The sequence below is a fragment of the Asparagus officinalis genome, chromosome 1, assembly GCF_001876935.1.
Source record: "Asparagus officinalis chromosome 1, Aspof.V1, whole genome shotgun sequence".
Lineage (NCBI taxonomy): Eukaryota > Viridiplantae > Streptophyta > Magnoliopsida > Asparagales > Asparagaceae > Asparagus > Asparagus officinalis.
Window position 1 is genome coordinate 14,825,786 of NC_033794.1, and position 22,595 is coordinate 14,848,380.

At 40.1% G+C, this 22,595-nt stretch overlaps 1 protein-coding gene across 2 annotated transcripts; it reads right to left on the reverse strand.

The window, feature by feature from the left end:
* Nucleotides 17,500-20,976, reverse strand: LOC109836603 (E3 ubiquitin-protein ligase PRT1-like). 2 transcript variants are annotated; one of them, XM_020404560.1, is made up of 8 exons: nucleotides 20,839-20,976; nucleotides 20,524-20,552; nucleotides 19,953-20,132; nucleotides 19,800-19,871; nucleotides 19,625-19,720; nucleotides 19,342-19,545; nucleotides 18,741-18,859; nucleotides 17,500-17,962 (listed from the first exon to the last, which is right to left on the reverse strand). In XM_020404560.1, the coding sequence occupies exons 1-8, from the start codon at nucleotides 20,907-20,909 to the stop codon at nucleotides 17,768-17,770; spliced, it is 966 nt and encodes a 321-aa protein (XP_020260149.1). In that variant the 5' UTR covers nucleotides 20,910-20,976; the 3' UTR covers nucleotides 17,500-17,767. The 2 variants fall into 2 exon arrangements, with proteins under 2 accessions (XP_020260149.1, XP_020260157.1); XM_020404568.1 differs by lacking the exon at nucleotides 20,524-20,552 and having other exon boundaries at nucleotides 20,839-20,963.

Consider the following 22,595-nt stretch of genomic DNA (forward strand, 5'->3'; position numbering starts at 1 on the left):
TATGATGGTCATGTATCTTGAGTCCCAAAATCTTTTTGTCCTCAATATGCACATTTCCTGAAATGTTTGAAGCATAACCATCTGGTGTCTTCACGGACTTTAAAAATAAACACATATTATGGACCTCATCCTTTGATAGTGTGACACGAGAGGCTGGGAGTTCAAACTTTTCGTCACGCTTATCTATAGCTTGCAGTTCAAGACGGATGTTCAATTCTGCTAGGTTTCGACGTGCTCTTAAATCATTTTTTTGATTTTTTTCCCTTCCTGTAACAAAGTGTTCAAGAGATTCTCGCATATGTTCTTCTCGATGTGCATGACATCCAAGTTATGACTTATTTTTAAACTTCTCCAATATGGCAGCTGATAAAATATACTGAATTTTGACCATCCATACGGAAGTTCAGTACCCTTAGAGACACGCCCAGGTGACTGGATATTGTGAGGCTTCTTTCCTTTCGATATGCCCTTGAAGCATAACTTACCCTTTTCCTTTCCCTTCCATTTTTGCTTCAATATTTTTTTCTTAACCCCAAATAAGTTTTCTTTATTGAACCTTTTCTTTCAAAATATTTTTCTAGGTAAAGGATGTAGAAGTTCAAATATTTCTTCTCTGGTCAGCTTTGGTGATGGTGGTCTGCTTTCTGGATTATCGTCGAACTTTCCTACTAACTTTCTGAACTTGTGCCCTGTAGACAATCATCTTCTGTGTTGCCAATAACAAAATTTATGGTTGTACTTTAAGAACTTTCTCTCATAGTCTGACATGCAAACCGGATAAGCAATCTGACCCTTCATCGATCATCCAGACAGATTAGCGTTTGCCGGAAAGTCATTAATTGGCCAAATAACCATTGCCCGCATACAGAAAGACTCATTACCATAAGCATCATAAGTGTTGACACCTTTTCTCAGATAAGTTTTAGATCATCAATTAATGATTGGAGGAAAACATCAATATTATTTCCAGGAGAGTATCGTCCAAGGATCAAGAGTGAAAGTATCATGCACGGCTGCTTCATGCACATTGATGGCAACAGTTTGTAAGGTGTCAACAACACTGGCCAGGCAGACCAAGCGGAGCTCATTAATCCAAACAGATTAAATCCATCGCTAGCAAGCCCCTGTCTAATATTCTGAGACTCCTTACCAAAGTCGGGGTATATACGATCGATGTGCTTCCATGCCTCACCGTCAGCAGGATATCTCAATTTTCCCATCCTCTTTGCGGTCGGTCAAGTGTCATCGTATATTCTTAGCCAGCTCGACAGACATATAAAATCTCTGCAACCTAGGAATAATTAGAAAATATCAGAGAACCTTCACAGGGATTATGCTCTGCTTATTGGATGCATCGCCTTCGGATGTGCTCATATGTTCTCCTTTCTAGCGTGATACATGACACGTCGGACATACCTCCAGAGCTTCATTACCCTTCTTGTATAGGATGTAGTCGTTAGGACAAGCGTCTATCTTCTTGTAACCAAGCTCTAGTGTATCAACAATTTTGTGGGCTTCGTAATAGGCTGCGGGGATGCTTTTCTCGCCGTCTGAAATGACTTTCCTCGGCAAATCTAATAACATCTCGAAATGTGTAACATACATCCCACTGAGTGTTTGGATATGAAGAATCCTCAACATAAAAGAAAGCCTTGTGAACTCCTTGCACCTTTCATATAACGGTGGCTCGTTTTCTTCAATAAGTTTTATCAATCGATCTACATCTTGAAACATATAAGTAGTGTTGACATCACTCAAAGACGACACGGCAAGAATATCTTTTAACATATCAGTCATGTCAACTGTCGGATTGCCGACTTCAGTGAACTCTTCCTCTGATTGCATCATCAGGACGCCTTCATCGTGATGACTCTAAAATATATAAGAGCTATCAAATCCATTGATTGATAGATAGAAACTTACGTCACTCCTAGCCAGCATTTTACCATTCCTGTAATTCTTACAAGGACAGAAAATCGACTCACTCAGCGACCGTAGAGGGTTTATGTCAGAGTAGGCTAAGAAAGCTTCTATCCCGTCCTTGTATTAGGCATCTAGATGCCTCCAATCACGTGGTATGCTCATGAACAATTTGTCAGGAACTGTTCCCATCTATAATTTAAAAATTAATGGAAGTGAGCATATCCCTGTATATATCATTTTAATTTAGGACAAGCGTGTGTGACCGGCTGTCAGAGGAAGGCTTCTATCCCATTAGGTACGTAAACGTGGTGTGTACGTATTTACATGTGTTCAAGTGTACTTTTATTTCATCAAAATTTCGACAGCACCTACTCGGTGTTCTCCAAATACACTGTAGTGGGAAGGATATACTCCTACATATCCCTCTGACATTTGTACATGGAGAACAATGAGTAAACACCACCAAAACTCTAAAGAAATGAAAAGTACACAAGAACATACGTAAATACATACACACGTCACGTTTACATACCTACCCGTCCACACTGGACAGATCCAATAAATATTTATCTATAAGCCCCCCATCACATATGCGTATGAAAAGGTTGTTCAAACCGAACACGATGGTCTCGTATCCGCCAACCATCCCGTATGCATATGTGACAAGTAAATAAAGAGATTATATATAGTATTTATTGGACGGGGAATTTTACGGCTCAAAAATGTGTGTGTGTGTGTGTGTGTGTGTGTGTGTGCGCGCGCGCGCGCGTGCGATTTCTATGCAATTAGCGATATAATAGTTACGCTAACTCTCACCATCACCCTCACCCTAACCTTCACTATAACCCTCAATGTAACCCTCACCTAAACCTAAACCTAACTCCCGCCCTCACCCTAACCCTCGCCCTCGCATTCTCTATAACCCCCACCCTCGCCCTCTCCCTCGCCCTAACCCTCACCTAAACCCTCACCCTCACCCTAACCCTCACCCTCACCCTCACCCTCACTCAATCCTAACACTAACGCTAACTAAATTTTATTTTTTATGTTATAACTTTACCAAGATGAATTTTTTTTTGTTTTACAATTTTTTATTAGGGTTTGAGTTTTTTCACAATTTTTTTGTTTTGCAAAAATTAAACTCTAATTATAATTAAAAAATAAAATTAATAAATTAAAAAAATTCAATTTCTCTCTCCCCTACATCTCTCTTTCTCTTTGACTCTCTCTCGGTCGGCTGACGCCGAATGGCGGTGGTATGGGGCGACTCCGTGCGGTGTCGGGCTGGCTGAGTAGAGAAGAAGAAGAAAGAGAGTTGGAGTAGGAGAGAGAAAGAAGATTGAGGAGAGGAGAGGGAAACTGGAAGAGAGAGACGCGACCGGTCAGGCGGGAAGGCGATCAGGGTGGGTGGCCGGCGGTCAAGACAGGGGGCGGCGACGAGTCGGAGCCTTGCACAAAAGGAGGAAGGGGGGGGAATTAATAGATAGAGGGAAATTGTGAGATATGTTGACAGTCGGGCATGCGGGCTGCCCAATTTTTTTGCAAGCCCTCGCCAATTTTTTTTTGTTCTTTTTACTTTTTAGCGACGGAATTTATGTCGCCAAAAAAGAACAATTTTGTCGTTAATTCCCGAAAATAACAGCGACGGAATATTCTGTCGCCAATAATTAATATTACGTCATTATAACATGTTTTGCAGACGCAAATATAACGACGGCATTTCCGTCGCTATATCTTACCATATAGAGACGGATTTGTCTGTCGCTATAAATCCGTGGTTGATGGTCCTAATTCTACTAGTGTGTCTCCCTGTGAACATAGATAATTTGCCGAACCACGTAAATCTCTATGTTTGTGTGTGATTTTGGCCGTTCTTTGGTGAATTGCACTCGTTAGTTGTTCTCCTCTCATTGTTCGACGACTCGTTTGGTTTGTGCACACATTTTCGCCGACGTGCAACAACGTTATCATCTCCAACTTGCTCCACCCTCTCCGAACAAAGGGTTAGTTTTCTTTTATGGGTCACCCTAAAGATTCAATCTCACGGGGGTGGATGAAAAGGAAAGAAAGAGATGATAACTTTAGTTGATTGGAGTTTTTACTTCAATTTTCCAGAAGGCTAATAAACCCAAACTAGTCTAGGATTTAATTTTAACCCAACTGCACTATTTCAACCAGCATGTATGTACACTGTGTTCTAGGAAATAAATTCCCAAAAGTGCCCCTTCTCTTTCTTTAAAAAGAATAAACCCAATGATATGCAAGCAATTTACAAATTTCACTTTCATTCTTCATTTTTTATAGCAGTTTCAGATATCTCAGTATCTTCTGTTTCGTCATCCTTAAATCGAAATCAGCTCTTGGGGTGCAAGGCTTTGGGCATGAATATCCGGACAATAATTTCTTTTATCATATTTTGAAAATGAGGCAAAAATATAATAAATTTAAAGTGTAAAAATTACCACCACACAATCTCTCTGGCTAATGGAAGTCCATATTCAAGACCAAACTAGGATATTTATTTTCTTCAAAAAACACCACTCCTGTACTTGTAATTTACAATGATTCGGATGCAGAACACATGACAGACGGGTTTATGTCAAAGTGGGACAGTCGCAAACCCAAATGCGGGCCTAGTCGAAGAAAATAACTTGTTTCGAATAAACAGCCATAACTTTCAAACCGTACGTCGGAATTGGACGAATTATATATGAAAATCGTGTGGAACTAGCAGCAGAGGTTGACAGGTTAAGATTCAGACAAACTGGGTGGCTGTCGACCGGCCCTGTCGACCGCATTCGTGCACATTGTTCACTGGGCTTCAGCATTGGTGGCGGTCGACCGGTCCGGTCGACCGCAGAAGTTTCTGCTCGGTGGTCGGTCGACCGGGTCGGTCGACCGCCGAACTCTCTGGAGTTTGGATCTGATGCCGGTCGACCGTGCCGGTCGACCGCCGCTGCAGATTCGGGTTGGGTTCTGTTTCCAGACCCGTCTCGTTTGTAAGTTGTATATAAACCCTAAACTCGTTTCTAGGGTTAAGCTTTGGTGATTTTGAGCTGCTGAAAGGGGATTTTGAGGGCTTCTATTGTTGGAGTCTATTGGAGAGATCAAGTGGTCTTGTTTGAGGGTTTTGGGTAAGATTTGTAACCCTAATTTGTATTCCCCTTTGATTTCATTAGTAAAGCTTCCCCCTCCTTGCCCCGTGGACGTAGGCACATTGCCGAACCACGTATATCTTGTGTTCTTGCTGTGATTGGTAGCTTGTGTTCTCTTGTGGTCTACTATTGTTCTTGTGTGTGCTTTTGTATTGTCTATTTGGGGCTTCCGCGGCGCACAACAAGTGGTATCAAAGCTCCGGGTTGGATTTGGGAGTTTGTTCGAAGGATTCATTGTTGGGTTCTTGTTGGAAGTGTAGATCTACAATATGGGTGATACAAGCAGGGCTAGTTCAAGTGCTACTAGTACATCGGGGTCGGCTTTGACAAAGGCGATCCAAAATTTGAGCATCAATAACACTAAAATTGATGTCCCAAAGTTCGACGGCAAGATTAACTTCGGTTTATGGAGGTGTCAAGTAATGGACGCCTTAGATGCACAAAACTTGGAGGAGACCCTTGAGTTTCAAGAGAAACCCGAGGAGATTGATGATAGGGTTTGGAAGAAAATGCACAGTAGGGCTTGTGGGGTGATTCGGTCATGCTTGACGCCGGATCTCATTTATGATGTGATGAACGAGACATCGGCAAAGAGATTGTGGGAAACGCTCAATGAAAAATATTTGACAAAGAGCATTGAGAATAGGCTTTATTTGAAGAAAATGTTCTACCAATTCAAGATGAAGAGAGGAGTTTCCATTCGAGAGCATGTTAACAACTTCACAAAGCTAATTCGGATATGGCCAATGTTGATATCATGGTGGAGGATGAAGACAAGGCGATGTTACTATTGTGTTCATTGCCGGATGATGAATTTAGTACCTTTGTTCTCACTATGATAAATGGGCGAACTACAAGGAGGTGACCTCGGCATTGGTGAATTATGAGGTGAGGAAGAATGATTGTGAGCCCTCCGAGAAGGCATCGGGTGATGCACTTGCAGTTCGAGGCCGTAGTCCAAACCGCCAAAAGTTCAACCGCTCAAAATCAAAGAATATATAGGGGTGGCCATAAAAGTGTTGGTAGAAAAATCAATGTGCCTTTTGCAAAGAAGAGGGACATTGGAAGAATGAGTGCCCAAAGTTGAAGGATAGAGCCGGGAAGCAAAGGGGGAAAGCTGTACAAGCTTCAGAGGTGAATGTTGCCAAGGTTGTTGGCGACATTTCAGATTCGGATTCTTCCGGTTATTCTTGTCCCGCACTATCGTCTGTTTGTTATGCCGACTCTACGGAGTGGATGCTTGATTCGGGAGCTACATTTCATATTTGCCATAAGAGGGATTGGTTTACCAACTTTGAGGAGTTGAAGAGAGGAGACATGGTGCTCATGGGGAACGATCACGTTTGTGCTATTAGTGGGATTGGCTCAGTCAGAATCAGAATGCATGACGGGGTGACTAGGGAATTGAAAGATGTGAGGTTCGTGCCGCAGTTGACGAAGAACCTCATTTCTCTTGGGACTTTGGAGGCATCCGATTATAGAGTGATATTAGAGGATGCTATAGTTTGAAGGTCATGAAGGGATCCATGGTGGTGATACGAGGTGTCAGGGAAAACAACCTATACTACTTGAAGGGCAAGACAGTTACAGGGGGTCTGGTGGCTTCTATCACCACAGAGGAGGACACTACTACACTATGGCACATGAGGCTTGGACACACAGGTGAAAAGTCCCTTCAGTCATTGGCAAAACAGGGGCTATTGAAAGGTGCAAAGACCTGCAAGATGGATCTGTGTGAGCATTGCATACTTGGGAAGAAGACTAAAGTGAAGTTTGACACCGCAATTCACAACACCCAAGGTATATTAGACTATATTCACACAGATGTTTGGGGCCCTTCTAAGCACACATTGCTTGGTGGGGCAAATTATTTTATCACTTTCATTGATGATTATTTCAGGAGGAATTGGGTATATACCATGAAGCATAAACATGAGGTCCTGGATATATTTATGGAGTGGAAGAAGAAAGTGGAGCTGCAGACAGGTAGAAAGGTGAAGACTCTTCGTTCAGACAATGGTGGAGAGTACAAGAGTGATCCATTTCTACAGTTTTGCCAGGATCACGCCATTAGAAGACACTTCACAGTTAGAGAGACACCGCAACAGAATGGGGTAGCAGAGAGGCTGAACCGTACCTTGCTGGAGAAGGTGCGATGTATGATGACGCAGAGTGGATTGGCTAGATCTTTTTGGACCGAGGCGTTAGTTTATGCGAGCCATCTCATTAACAGGTTGCCGTGCACTGCAATAGAGGGAAAGACTCCTTTGGAGCGTTGGTCTGGTTCTGTGGCTAGTGATTATGAGACTCTTCGGATATTTGGGTGTCCAGCTTATTTTCATGTTAGTGATGGAAAGTTAAATCCGAGAGCGATGAAGGCTATCTTTGTGGGATTTAGAGAAGGTGTAAAAGGCTTCAAATTATGGGATCCACAAGACAAGAAGATGATCATTAGCAGAGATGTTACATTCGATGAGGCGTACATGATGAAGCCTCAAGTTTCTCAGCAGGTGGAGGAAGATCAGACAGGAGGGATATCGCAGCAGGTGGAGGATGATGTGATTCCACCCACTCCAGTTGGCACTGTTCCCATAGAGACTCCTACAGAGGTGACACGGGAAGGAGTTAAGATGACAGTCAGGCATTTGGGGGATACAGTGGATGGTGAGGCTCAGGAGCAGGGTCATGCTCAGGGGTCCATTGCAGCAGATAGACCGAGGAGAGAGATTCGTCGGCCAGCTAGATATGATGATGTCATGGTGGCATATGCTTTATCTGTGGAGGTCGTTGATGATTTGATTCCTGCCACATTCAGGGAGGCAGAGTCCAGCCCTGATTCTATTAGGTGGAGGAATGCTATGGAGGAGGAGATGCAATCTCTTCAGAAGAACGACACTTGGGAACTTGCACAGCTACCTAAGGGTAAGAAAGCTATTGGTTGCAAGTGGGTGTATGCTAAGAAGGAGGGATCTTCTATTGGGGACATTCGGTTCAAGGCCAGATTGGTTGCCAAGGGATATGCACAGCTTGAGGGCGTTGACTACAATGAGGTGTTTTCACCCGTTGTGAAGCATTCGTCGATTCGGATACTATTGGCATTGCTGGCACAGCTGGACTTAGATTTGGTCCAAATGGACGTGAAGACGACCTTTCTACATGGAGACTTAGATGAGGAGATCTACATGACACAACCTATGGGGTTTAAAGCTGCAGGAAGAGAAAATTTGGTGTGCAAATTGAAGAAATCTCTTTATGGACTGAAGCAATCACCGCGACAGTGGTACAAGAGATTTGATAGCTTTATGATTGGCCGAGGGTACACGAGGAGCCCTTATGACCCGTGCGTTTATATGCGTAAGCTACAGGATGGTGAGCACATTTATCTGTTATTGTATGTTGATGATATGCTCATAGCTTCCAGGAACACTTCAGCTATTGGGAAATTAAAAGAGGAGTTATCATCTGAATTTTAGATGAAGGACCAGGGAGAGGCTAAGAAGATATTGGGTATGGAGATTGAGCGAGACAGGGTGAAGGGGAGATTGAAGCTTACACAGAGGAGTTACTTGCAGAAGATGCTGAAGAAATTCAGTTTTGAGGGTAATACCAAGGTGGTGAGTACTCCATTAGCTCCCCACTTTAAGCTTTCAGCTTTGATGTCACCAGTTTCAGTGGAGGATAGGGACTACATGTCCAAGGTTCCATACGCCAGCGCAGTGGGTAGCTTGATGTATGCTATGGTGTGTACTAGGCCAGATTTGTCACAGGCTGTGAGCATGGTATCTAGGTACATGCACAACCCCGGGAAGGGGCATTGGGAGGCCGTGAAGTGGATTCTACGGTATATTAAGGGTACCGTGGATGTTGGGTTGATATTTGCGAAGAATGATGAGACAGGGCAGGATTGTATTGGCTACGTGGATTCAGACTACGCCGGAGATCTTAACAAGCGTCAGTCCACTACAGGTTATGTTTTTACATTGGCTAGTGCACCGGTGTGTTGGAGATGTACTCTTCAGTCTACAGTGGCGCTTTCTACTACGGAGGCGGAATATATGGCAGTGACTGAAGCAGTGAAGGAGGCTTTGTGGCTACATGCTTGTTGGATGATTTGGGGATTGCACAGGAGACCATTCAGGTACATTGTGATAGTATGTCAGCTATTTATTTGGCGAAGAACCAAGTCTATAATGCACGCACGAAGCACATTGATGTCAGATTTCACTTTGTACGTGACGTATTAGATGATGGTGATGTCACGTTGGAGAAGGTCCACACTAAGGATAACCCTGCTGATATGTTGACCAAGGTTGTATCAGGTGTGAAGTTTGGTCACTGTTTGAATTTGTTGAATATTCTTCATTGTTGAGGCCGTTGGCGACCATTTGGATGAACTACGTTCGGCTTGATTCCTTAGGCAAGAGGATACGTAGGCAGTCTTGCAGATGCAGCCGGTTGAAGTTGATTGGGGGTGTTTTGGTGTCGGCTCAGTTTTTGGCATAAACGTTCGCCGAGGTGGAGATTTGTAGAGTTGGTGCGGTCGACCGTGCCGGTCGACCGCCGCTGCGGGTTTCGGTTGGGTTCTGTTTCCAGACCCGTCTCATTTGTAAGTTGTATATAAACCCTAAACTCGTTTCTAGGGTTAAGCTTTGGTGATTTTGAGCTGCTGAAAGGGGATTTTGAGGGCTTCTATTGTTGGAGTCTATTGGAGAGATCAAGTGGTCTTGTTTGAGGGTTTTGGGTAAGATTTGTAACCTTAATTTGTATTCCCCTTTGATTTCATTAGTAAAGCTTCCCCCTCCTTGCCCCGTGGACGTAGGCACATTGCCGAACCACGTATATCTTGTGTTCTTGCTGTGATTGGTAGCTTGTGTTCTCTTGTGGTCTACTATTGTTCTTGTGTGTGCTTTTGTATTGTCTATTTGGGGCTTCCGCGGCGCACAACAAATCGACTATCTCGACAAGACGGAGCCATCCAAACAGGCCCCTAAGGGTTCGGTTTGGTTCCTCCATTTGGCCAAATTATTTACAGTTTGAGAGATATCTGCATTTTTGTTCGTTTTTTACTATTTTTAGTAAGCTTTAGGAATCTGTTTTGATTAAGAAACAAAGCCGATTTGATCTCAGATTTGACCCGTGGACTTTTCTAATCGTAAGGAATCTTTTTAGGAGTTTTAATGTTTTAGGAATTCTTTTACTATTTTTGTTAAGTTAGAGTTCTTGTAGGAGTTTGAGTCCTTGTAAAAGTCATGTTTTTTTTCTATTTAAGTAAGGTCTTGTAAGCCCTAGAGGCATAATTTTTTATTAATAAAATTTAGTTTTTCTTCAATATTTACTTCGTGGATTTGAAACTCTTCGTGGATTCGAAGATTGTCCTTGATAGATTCTGATGCTACTACTTCCACGCTGCGTCAGATTTCAGAGAAAATACTGTTAGATCTAAATAAAAACTTAAGATCTAAAACCATAAAGCCATTGATTAATTCGAAGAGATTAACAATAATCAAAGGAGCGGAAGCTTATACCTGAATCCATAGATGAACCTGAGATGGGTTTTGGATCTTCTAACCTTAGGGTTTCTCTATAGCCGAATTTTCTCTCTAGATGGGGTGAAGAAAATTAGAGAATGTAACCCTAGATTAGGGACCATAACCCATTATTTATAGATGTTGTACTTTTGTAATTTGGCCCCTCAACAAATCACAATTACAACCTGGTATCTGCACATATAACCCCATAACTTATTTAAATACCCAATTAACCCAAATTAATTTATCACTTTAGTGGGTTATCCTGAAAGATAGCAATACACATTGATTAATCATATGTGCCCACAAATAGATTTATTAGATTAAATCCAACAATCTCCCACTTGGACACCATATGATTCCTTAAATTGTGTATAACCTTATGAGCTCAAAAATTGCTATCACTGAAAAGGGTATTTTCGAACAATCTCGTCTATTGACTATATCAATATAGGATCAAAGCGGCCTTCGTCACATTTATCGTGACTCGACACATCAATGGTCACATATACCAATACAATCAAACGACATAGATCAATCATGGATGTGCAGCATGAAAATTACATGCAATGTGATCAGTACATGTCTATTTTCAACTGGTCCTCCTTTAGTGAGGTCAAAACAAACATAATGTAGCAGAGTGTCTTAACGGAATACTTTATTCTGATCAGATAATACAACCAAACATAAAGCACCACAAATACAAACTCCCACTAAAACATAATATCCTCAATTAATACCACACCCATATGAGTAGTATGCTCATGAAAGACCTTGGGTGGCAATCCATTAGTAAGAGGATCAGCTATCATGGAGTTTGTCCCAATGTGCTCTATGGATATCTGTCCACTCTGTACCCTTTCTTTCACAACCAGGAACTTAATGTCAATATGTTTTGACTTAGTTGAGCTCCTGTTGTTATTGGAATATATTATTGCAGATTTATTGTCACAATATAACTTTAGTGGTCTTTCAACATTTTCCAAAATGCGCAGTCCCGTGACAAAACTTCGCAGCCATATTCCCTGATTGGATGTCTCATAGCAAGCTACAAATTCTGCTGCCATAGTGAAGGAAGCTACTAGTGTCTGTTTGACACTTTTCCATGATATAGCTCCTCCTGCTAACATATAAATATAGCCTGATGTAGACTTTCTGCTATCTTGACATCCAGCAAAATCAGAGTCCGAATACCCAATGACCTCTAACTATTCTGATTTTCTGTATGTGAGCATGTAATCTTTTGTTTTCTGAAGATACCTCATAACCCTTTTGATTGCTATCCAATGATCCATACCAGGGTTGCTTAAGCATCTTCCTAACATCCCGACAATGTACGCAATATCCGGACGCGTACATACCTGAGCATACATTAGACTTTCTACAGCCGAAGCATAAGGAATCTTCTGCATTTCCTGAATTTCAAGGTTACCTTTAGGGCACTGATTGAGACTAAACTTGTCTCCTTTAGCAACAGGGGTATCTCCTGGTCTGCAGTCTTGCATGCCAAACCTTTTAAGTACCTTATCGATATAGCTCTTTTGTGATAATCCAAGAATACCCCGAGAGCGATCTCGATGTATCTGGATCCCTAATATAAAAGAGGCGTCCCCAAGATCTTTCATCTCAAAATTCTTTGATAGAAATCTCTTGGTTTCGTGCAACATGCCTATATCATTAGTGGCAAGCAAGATGTCATCCACATACAGAACCAGAAAAATATACTTACTCCCACTGAACTTGTGATATACACAGTCATCAACAATGTTCATCTCAAAACCGAACGAGATAACTATTTGTTGAAACTTATGATACCATTGACGAGGAGCTTGCTTGAGTCCATAGATGGATTTCCTTAATTTGCAGACCATATTCTTTGGGTCTCCCGACACAAAGTTTTCTGGTTGCACCATATAGATCATCTCATCAATGTCTCCATTGAGAAATGCAGTCTTAACATCCATCTGATGTAACTCAAGATCATAATGAGCAACAAGTGCCATGATTATTCTGAAAGAGTCTTTCGATGAAACCGGAGAGAAAGTCTCTGTATAATCAATGCCTTCCTTTTGAGTATAGCCTTTAGCCACAAGACGTGCCTTATACCTCTCCACATTACCATTTGCATCCCGCTTGGTTTTAAAAATCCATTTACAACCAATTGGTTTTGCACCTTCTGGCAATGGGACAAGTTCCCAAACCTTATTGTCTTGCATAGACTTATACTCTTCATTCATGGCATCAATCCACTGTTGAGAGTTAGAACTTTTCATGGCCTGAGAGAAGTTGATTGGATCATCTTCTAACATTCCACTACTTTCCTCATGTTCTTGGAGAAATACAATATAATCATCCGGAATAGCATTTCTCCTTTCTCTCGTGGATCTCCTTAATGGCACTGGTTCTTGAGGTTGTTGAGTTTGTTCTTCTGGAACAGGGAGTTGTTCAACATTGTCATCTTGAGGTTCCAGATTTACTTCTTGAGCAACAACAGGTATAGGAACCTGAATATTGTCAAAAGTAACTGTATGGATTGGATCTGAAGCCAATTCCTCCTCAAAACTAATATCTCTAACCTTATTTCTCCCCCCAAACTCAACATCCTCAAAGAATATTGCTGTTCCTGTCTCAAAAATATTCCTTAGTGTGGGATCATAAAATTTATAGCCCCTAGAACGTTCAGAGTACCCAATAAAGTAGCTGCTAACTGTTTTGGAGTCCAATTTCTTTTCATTTGGCCTATAAGGTCTTGCCTCAGCTGGACATCCCCAAATATGTAAATGCTTTAAACTGGGCTTTCGACCAGTCCAAAGCTCATAAGGTGTTTTAGCAACTGCTTTACTTGGTACTCTATTCAGAATGTAAGCTGCTGTCTTAAGTGCTTCTCCCCAGAGTGACTCTGGTAAAGAAGAATGAGCAATCATACTTCTTACCATATCCTTAAGAGTCCTGTTTCGTCTTTCAGCTACACCATTCATGCTAGGTGAACCCGGCATAGTGTACTGTGGGACGATACCGCATTCCTCTAGGTATCTAGCAAATGGTCCTGGACGTTGTTCACCTGAACCATCATATCTACCGTAGTACTCACCACTACGATCAGATCTAACGGTTTTAATTCTTCTGTTGAGTTGATTCTCAACTTCAGCTTTATAGGCTTTGAACATGTCCAGAGATTCAGATTTTTCATGAATAAGATATAGGTGCCCATAACGTGAGTAATCGTCTATGAATGATATAAAATATTGTTGACCATTCTAGGATTCTGTAGGGAATGACCCACAAATATCCGTGTGTATCAATTCTAAGACATCCGAAGATCTGTTGGCACCTAATTTCTTAACTTTGGTCTGTTTTCCCTTGATACATTCAACACATACGTCGAAGTCCAAAAAATCAAGGGAATCCAAAATGCCATGAGACACAAGACGCTCGACTCTACCTTTTGAGATATGACCCAAGCGCTTATGCCATAATGACGCCGAATTTTCCTTATTTAATTTACGCTTAGTACCACGTGATTCCACATGCAAGGATTCATTATAAGAAGCAATTGTATCAAGCAAATATAGGTTGTCACAAGTACTCAAGTAACCGGTTCCCACAACATTTGAATTAAAAGATAAACTGAATTGACTGTTTCCAAATGAACAAGAATAACCTGATTTGTCCAATACAGAAACAGAAATTAAATTCCGTCTAAAAGACGGTACTACAAAAGTATCTTTCAAATCCAAATAAGAACCAGTTCCTAACAACAACCTAAAGTGCCCAATTGCTTTCACATCTACCGATTGTCCGTCGCCCACAAAGATGTGTCTTTCAATATCATTTGGCTTTCGGTAGCTCAGACAACCCTGTATAGAAACACTTTGTGAGTAGTAGCACCAGAGTCTAACCACCAAGTGTTTCTAGGTACTGAAGCTAAATTAACCTCAGAACAGACCAAAGTAAGGAACGTACCCTTATTAGCACGTCAGGCGTGATATTTTGTACAATCCTTCTTTACGTGTCCAGGCTTGTTACAAAAGAAACAACCCTGATTATCCTTATGTTGTTTCTTCTGAACTGGACCCTTAGCAGCTTCATTATCATTCTTCCTTTTCTTGCTTCAACCTGTCTTCTTCTTGTACACAGTATGAAATGAGCTCATTTAGAGTCCATTTCTCATTTTGGCAGTTATAACTGACCTTAAACTGATTGAATTGTGCAGGAAGAGACAGCAGAACCAGATGCACTAATAACTCATCACAAAGATCAAGTTTAAATGCCTTAAGCTTTGAAACAATATGAGACATTTCCATAATGTACTCCCTAATATTTCTTTTGCCCTTATACTTCATCGAAATTAAGCGAGCTAAAAGCGTGCTTGTTTCTACCTTATCATTTTTCGCAAAACGCTTCTCAATTTCGGCAAGGAAATCTTTAGCCTTAGTAATCCCTTCGGATTCTATGCCTCTAAAGGCTTCCGGAACGCCGCGCTTAATGATCATAAGACTCATGCGATTTGAACGCTCCCATTTCTCATGCTCCTTCTTTGCATCAGGAGTGCTATCCGCATTGAGAGGTTGGGGTTGTTCAGTTCTTAATGCATAGTCAAGATCCATGCAGCCAAGAACAATTAATATGTTCTCTTTCCAAACCTTGAAGTTTGTCCCATTTAGCATGGGAATTGAGTTGATGTTAGCAGAAATTGTTGCAGCAGATGCATTAGCTGAAATAAAACAAAAATGCTCACATCAATAACCATAATCAATAAAATTCAAATAATGACAATCCCCATCCAAGATACCGGCACAACATTAATATCAAGTCTTTGGACAGTAATATTAACTTGTAAGTGATACCTTGTTGCAATGATCAAACATTGACAATAACTCATGTCAAATAATGAAACTATCTTTGGATCGATTCATTATTCACATGTAAACCTTATAATTGTCACACGCTTATCATCGCAGATGTGTATACAGTCTAAATAAATATTAACCTTCCTTTGGGTCGATTAAATATTTACACGAAAGCATACACACAAACATCTCACATTTCTCATGAACAATCTACACAAGAGAGGTTACTTTGGCAATTTCTTATTTCAATTAATCAATTGGAGTGAGAGACAATCTTAATACCTTAGTGTCATAATATTTGAATTAAATAATTAATTAAAAAACCGAAATAGATTTAAATTAAAAAATTTAATTTAAATCAACTGAATTTCCAAAAACTTAATTGGGGTCTCACAGCTTAATTAGGGCCCATAACTTAATTGAATAAATTAAGTATACCAAAGTGGACCCATGAAAAGCCGAGGCTTAACCATAATGAACACGAAGTTCCCTTAACTTCGAACACGCGAGGTTCGTCTGAAAATGAACGTGATGTTCAACTTGAGAACGAACGCGAGGTTCGTTTGAAAATTTAACGCGAGGTTCGACTGAAAACGAACACAGGGTTCAACTTGAGAACGAACACGAGGTTCGTTTGAAAAAATGAACGCGAGGTTCAAGTTGAGAACGAACGTGAGGTTCGTTTGGATTGAGCACAGGGCTCGCCTGAGGATGAACGCGGAGTTCGACTTGAATTGAGCGCGAGGCTCACCTGAGAACGAACGCGAAGTTCGTTTAAATTGAGTGCGAGGCTCACCTGAGAACTGAGCGCGAGGCTCAGCTTGAATTGAGTGTGAGGCTCACCTGAGAACGAACACGAAGTTCGTTTAAATTGAGCGCGAGGCTCACCTTAATCCTGAGCGCGAGGTTCACCTTAAGAACGAACGCGAGGTTCGTTAAAAATTGAGCGCGAGGCTCACCTTAATCCTGAGCGCGAGGCTCACCTTAAGAACGAACGCGAGGTTCGTTAAAAATTGAGCGCGAGGCTCACCTTAATCCTGAGCGCGAGGCTCACCTTAAGAACGAACGCGAGGTTCGTTAAAATTGAGACCGAAATGCGAGGTTCGTTTGAAGCTTCAAGCCTCGCCAAAAATTTGAAGTGTAACCACGGCCCTTAATTTCGCCATGTGTTCACACAACCGAACCCTTAGGGTTTCAAACTGAAACCGCCGCCGCCATTGCTCCGGCATCCAAGAGGTCGAAACCCTAGGGTTTCCTGACGCCGCCGCCGCCGAGGGCGAGGCCGCCAGCGAAACTTCGCCAGCGAGGAGCATGGGACCGAAGATTAAACCTAAAAAATCCAAAGATTCATCGGTTTTATTTTCAAATCTAGATCCAGAATCGGAAAAATTTTCGTGATCCAGACCAAGAAAAATTTGAAGAAAAATCCAAAAAATTCCAAAAAATTACTGTTCACCAGTGATTTTCTAGTTACTGTTCATCCAAAAACATTTACTGTTCATCCGAAAAAGAAAATTTTCAACAGCCGTTACTGTTTATCCGAACATTACTGTTCATCCGAGAACAGATCTTAATCCAAAAACCAGAGATTTAAGATCAAAAAACCCAATTTTAAAACTTAAATCCCTAAGAATTAATCAAATGTGACTCTGATACCACTTGTTAGATCTAAATAAAAACTTGAGATCTAAAACCATAAACCCATTGATTAATTCGAAGAGATTAACAATAATCAAAAGAGCGGAAGCTTATACCTGAATCCATAGATGAAATTCGAAGAGATTAACAATAATCAAAAGAGCGGAAGCTTATACCTGAATCCATAGATGAACCTGAGATGGGTTTTGGATCTTCTACTTATACCTGAATCCATAGATGAACCTGAGATGGGTTTTGGATCTTCTAACCTTAGGGTTTCTCTATAGTCGAATTTTCTCTCTAGATGGGGTGAAAAGAATTAGAGAATGTAACCCTAGATTAGAGACCATAACCCCTTATTTATAGATGTTGTACTTTTGTAATTTAGCCCATCAACAAATCACAATTACAACCTGATATCTGCACATATAACCCCATGACTTATTTAAATACCCAATTAACCAAAATTAATTAATCACTTTAGTGGATTATCCTGAAAGATAGCAATACACATTGATTAATCATATGTGCCCACAAATAGATTTATTAGATTAAATCCAACAAATACTTGCTATTATTACAAAATTTCACATCATACTTCATTTTCAATGGTAGTTTCAGATATATCAGTATCTTCAGTTTCACCATCTTCAGGTTGAAATGGGCTTTCGGGTCACAATGAGTTGGGCATAAGTATCTTAGACAACAATCTAGAATCATCGAATTCAAGTCTGTGTTCAACTGTATGTTGCTGATTGAATCTGCCGGGGAGTTTGAAGCTTGTATGGTAGCAAGCTTCACAGACATCAAAACCTACTTTCTCTTTGCAGTCTTTGCATCTATACCTCTTTCCAATTATTGGGTACATCTGCAGAAAAATATGGAAGGGGTAAAAAAGAAAAACAAACTTAGTACTGGTAACGAAAATGTCCTTTGCGAGATTTCAAATACATAAATATAAGTTAACAGGTGGCAGTGTACATATATTTCCTCGATGTAATTACTGGCTAATAGGTCGGGGGGGTTTCTGAAATTTTGAAAGTTTAGGGGGTTTTCTCTAATTAATAATGATAAGGAGGTCTTTATGCAAAACACACCGAAGTACAGAGTTTTTGTGAAAGAAGAAATTTTTGAAATAGACTCATTTTCATATTTATTCAAAAAAATAGACTCACTTAAATTTTATTTACAAAAATATACACAGTTTCAGCCACGTAAACATTGTTGGGTGAAATTGAGTCGATTTAAAAAAACAAGTTTACTAATTAGACGGGGTTACCAACCCTGCCTAATTAGCAGATCAAAGTTCAAAAAAATCGAGGTTGGCAACCAGGGCTATTTAGAACTTAGTTCAAAAAATGGCTATAACTACCAACCAAGGTTATTTTAAACTTAATTATCTTCGCTAATTAAGTAGGGTTTCCAACTCCGGCTAATTAGTAATATTTTTTTAAATCGACTCTACTTAAGCAATGATGCTGACGTGGCTCAAACTGAGTCTATTTTTATAAATAAAATTGAAGTGAGTCAATTTCTGTGAATACAATATTAAAATGTGTCCATTTCAAAAATTTATCCTTTGTGAAATTTATCCTTAATAATAACTTAGTTGTTAGGAAATTGTGCACGTTAGTAAAGAAACTTACCCCACATATATCGCAGCCTATTCTGATGTTAGTGTTCTGCAGATCTTGTTGCGAGATTAGATTCTCGTTCTTGGCATGCAGAGATGATTGCACATTCTGCTCTTGAATCTGTAAAGTACCTACAAAATATAACAGCTTTGTTAAAGGTAAATACATGCAGATTTTCAACGTTCACAATGAAGAAACAATTTTTTTCTAGATGGATGATGAATACTTAAGTATAGCACGAAAGATACAAACTATACAATCATTCAAATAAACTTCACACGGTACATATGTAGCTGACTTGATAAAGAGGACTGAAAGAGAATTCTAAATAATTGATAAAGCTTGAGCAATTTGCATAATGCATTTACACTGTCAGAAACTATTCTATCATGAGAATGAAAACTATACCCAATACAATATATATAATGGAAAACTAGAACCCAATGCAATATATCATGAGATCAGAAACTTTTTGCAAGACCTACACTTCAATTCTGTCATCGGATTGGATCAAAATGTATGATGAGAGGATCTTATTCACTGGTCTTTGGACCAAAAACATCTCGATCAGTCACTGGAACAACTAGGGAAAAGGGTTGCAATTAAAACTTACTTAATGATAGATCTGCATGTTGAAATTGTGACTTCCTATCATGCAAATTCTCACGCCTGGCACAATATTCTTTTGGGAATTGTTCCTCCAGAAAATGATCCATCTCCAGGCAAACTTTGGGAAAATTACCCGGATGTACACTATCGCAAACTTGACACCTTAGAAGTCCATCAACAGTGAAGCACAAACAAGATTGACAATACACTGTAAAAACATAAACATTGTTTTCTCACTTAAACTGTCAGTTAATGTAAAATTCCACATCTATGGCTATTAAACTCACCATGACCACAGTTCAACACAGAAGGCCGGAGTAGCATTTTACTGCACCTGGCACATAGAACATCATCCACTGAGGCCTCGTGTACATCCCTGTCATCTATGAATTATGGAAGATAAGCCGTCAACAGAAAATAACTCAATCAATAGAGTACAAGCAAAGGTAACTGAGACTTCACCTTTAGCACCATTTCCATAGAAGGGATGGTCTACAAACCGAGGTGAAAAGTATCCAAGAACATGTTCTTCCTCTGTGACCAGACATAATAAATGACTTTATTATGTGAAAATAGGAAAATGACAAAACTATTGATCAAACTTTGGAAGCTCACCAAGTATTTCCTTCTCTCTTGATTTATAGAGCAAAGGTTCCCATTTCAGAAGCAATAGATGAAGTAAATGACAGATTGTAGGAAAATGGTAATATTGTTGCCTGCAGATTGCGCAACAGGATGCTTTCAGACCATGCATCGTTTTGTGTACACACCAAAAGCAAGAAACATGGCCACATGCTGCAATTTTAGAAATAAAATAAGTACGCATGTTCGATTTCTATTAGTAAAAAAAAATTGTACAATATTAGGACTTTGCTTGTGTGTAATAAGAAATTCAAAGCCAATTCTATGTAAATAAAAACTGTTTTAAACCGATACTTCGATTTCTAAAGAACTAGTAATCAAATTAATAACGTTGCAAATCGCATCAGAGTTATCAATAAAACATCGAGATTAGTACGAACAACACATGTAAGATTGTTTCCAGCTCCCAAGTTATTATCCTCAGGCCTACTGCCTTTTCAATCCCACGTTGTAGAACTTTGATAACTTTAAACCTGCAGAGCTAGTATTATACTTGATAATTTTCTTTATTACAAAGTTAAGAGGACTAGCAAAATTTTCTTACCGAGAACAACTGGCTTGTAGAGGAGATCCCTGCAAATAAAAAACAAAGTGATGAATATATAAAAATAGAAGAAATTTACAGGTACAACTACAATTAGATTTTTTTTCCCCCTCTTCCTCCTTTTCCATTTTGAGTACTCGACTGCTATTCTCACTTATATCATTAATTATCAATACAGAAATCCAACAAAGGTCCCAACTTTACTCCCAAAAGAACCTAAAGATTTAAACTTTTTCAAAAAAATAAAATAAAATAAAAATCAATAATAAGCTAAATATGGAAATTGGAAGAAAATGGAATGTCTGGGGGCCGTACAAGCAGATGCCGCATCTGAAAACTCCATTGAGGGTAGAATTCTTCGAGGAGGAAGAAGAAGAAGAATCCATCGCTATCTGATTCGACACAATGAGAAGAAAATTGAGGGATTTTGGCTGGAATGTTTGAACAGGGAGGCCAAAGGAAAGAAACAAAAAGGCGAGATTTTTGGGTTGTTGGATGAGGAATTTAAGCGGGTAGAAGTGGGTCCCGCGAATCTTGCCACTGGGTCCGATATTGGGGTCCGTTTGGTCGGTTACCGTTCGATTTGAGATGCCGCAAAGTTGGACGCTTGAGGGAATCAGTGGTCAAACAAAATCAAGGCTAATTGCCACTTAAGTGCCCTATAGTTTTCCTAGTTTGCAATTATTAATTCTCAATTGTTTTCGGGAGCATTTATATACCTGAATTCTCGATAAGTTACAATTTAATAATTTATGTTATGTAGATGTGAGAAATTTTTTAGAATACTCTCATGCGACATTGATAATATAATTTTAGAACCTTTTACCCCTTAATATTTTTTTTGAACTTATTGTTAAGCCAATCGCAGTTCTATTTAAAAAAAATTAAGATAAATTTAAAATATAATTAGGGTATAGGTAACAGTAAATTCAACAGATATTAAGGATGAAAAAATAATATATTTAGCTTGCGAATTTCACATGGAAATTTCAGAATAAAATTCTCATGTTTCATTGCAGAGCGTATTAAAGTGGACGATCAAGAAACTTTAGCGTTTAAAAGTGTTGAAGAAAACAAATAAGGGTATATAAGTGCAACCCAAGGGCTATCGTAAGGTATTTAAGCGCTTTTTAGCCATAATCAACAAATGATCATCATATGACTGGATGAAAACTAGAGCTTTTACGTTTTTGTTCAAATGGATTTTCAAAGAGTTTTTGGTTTATATTAGCTCTTCTTCTATTTTAAATTATTTCTAAATTCGAGGGGTATATATGCAAAACCCGTTATTTGTGCTCACAACAAATCACCCACAACCAGTGATACCTTATTTTCATAACTTAACTAATTTTTTAACTTTGTTATTGGCAGAGCCAACAAATATATACAGTGTTAGTAACTAAGGAAAATTGCTTCTAGGCCTCAAATTTGAACTTTTAATGTGCCCCAACCCCTCCTATTTTTTTAATGTGCTTTAGCCCCTTTTTTTAAAAAATGTGCCCAAGGCCCCTCCATCATGATTTCAACTCATGCTAGTAGTTGATTAGACATGTCAGCTCATGATTAAACATGTCAGCTGGCTTAAATCCCAAATTTACTCTTCTCTTTCTCATGCCAGCGGATGTTAACTCTTTGCAGCTAACATGTTAACTCTTACTAATGTGCCCACGCGAAGTTCCTCGTGACGGCGCCAGCGGCGGAGCGGGGGAGGGGACAGAGAGGGACCGGAGGAGGAGGAGAGAGGTGTAAGGGTGAGGCTGAGGTGCAGAGCGAAGGGAGGCGGCATCGGAAAGCAGGGCAGGAGACAGTGGATGACACGGAGAGCAGAACAGAGGGGGGCAGGGCAGCAGGCGAGCAGGGCAGGATCAATCCAGGGGGAGTGGATAGAGGCGAAGCGCGTCAGAAGAGAAGATGTCGTAGGCGGGGAAAGGGCGGTCGGGCAGATGCGAGGAGGAGGCTTGCGAAAGGCAGAGGAATGGTGGTTATGGAAGCGGAGGTCTGGCAGATATCATGAGCGGAGAAAAAGAAAAAGAATTCAACTACATCTTAGAGAAAGCGGCTCACAAGGAAAG

Coding starts and splice junctions, on each gene's coding strand:
- LOC109836603 (XM_020404560.1), bottom strand. CDS start 20,909: ATGGATTCTTCTTCTTCTTCCTCCTCGAAGAATTCTACCCTCAATGGA. Junction 20,133..20,523: donor CTACAAGCCAGTTGTTCTCG/GTAAGAAAATTT, acceptor CTAAAATTGCAG/CATGTGGCCATGTTTCTTGC. Junction 19,721..19,799: donor CTATGGAAATGGTGCTAAAG/GTGAAGTCTCAG, acceptor CATAATTCATAG/ATGACAGGGATGTACACGAG.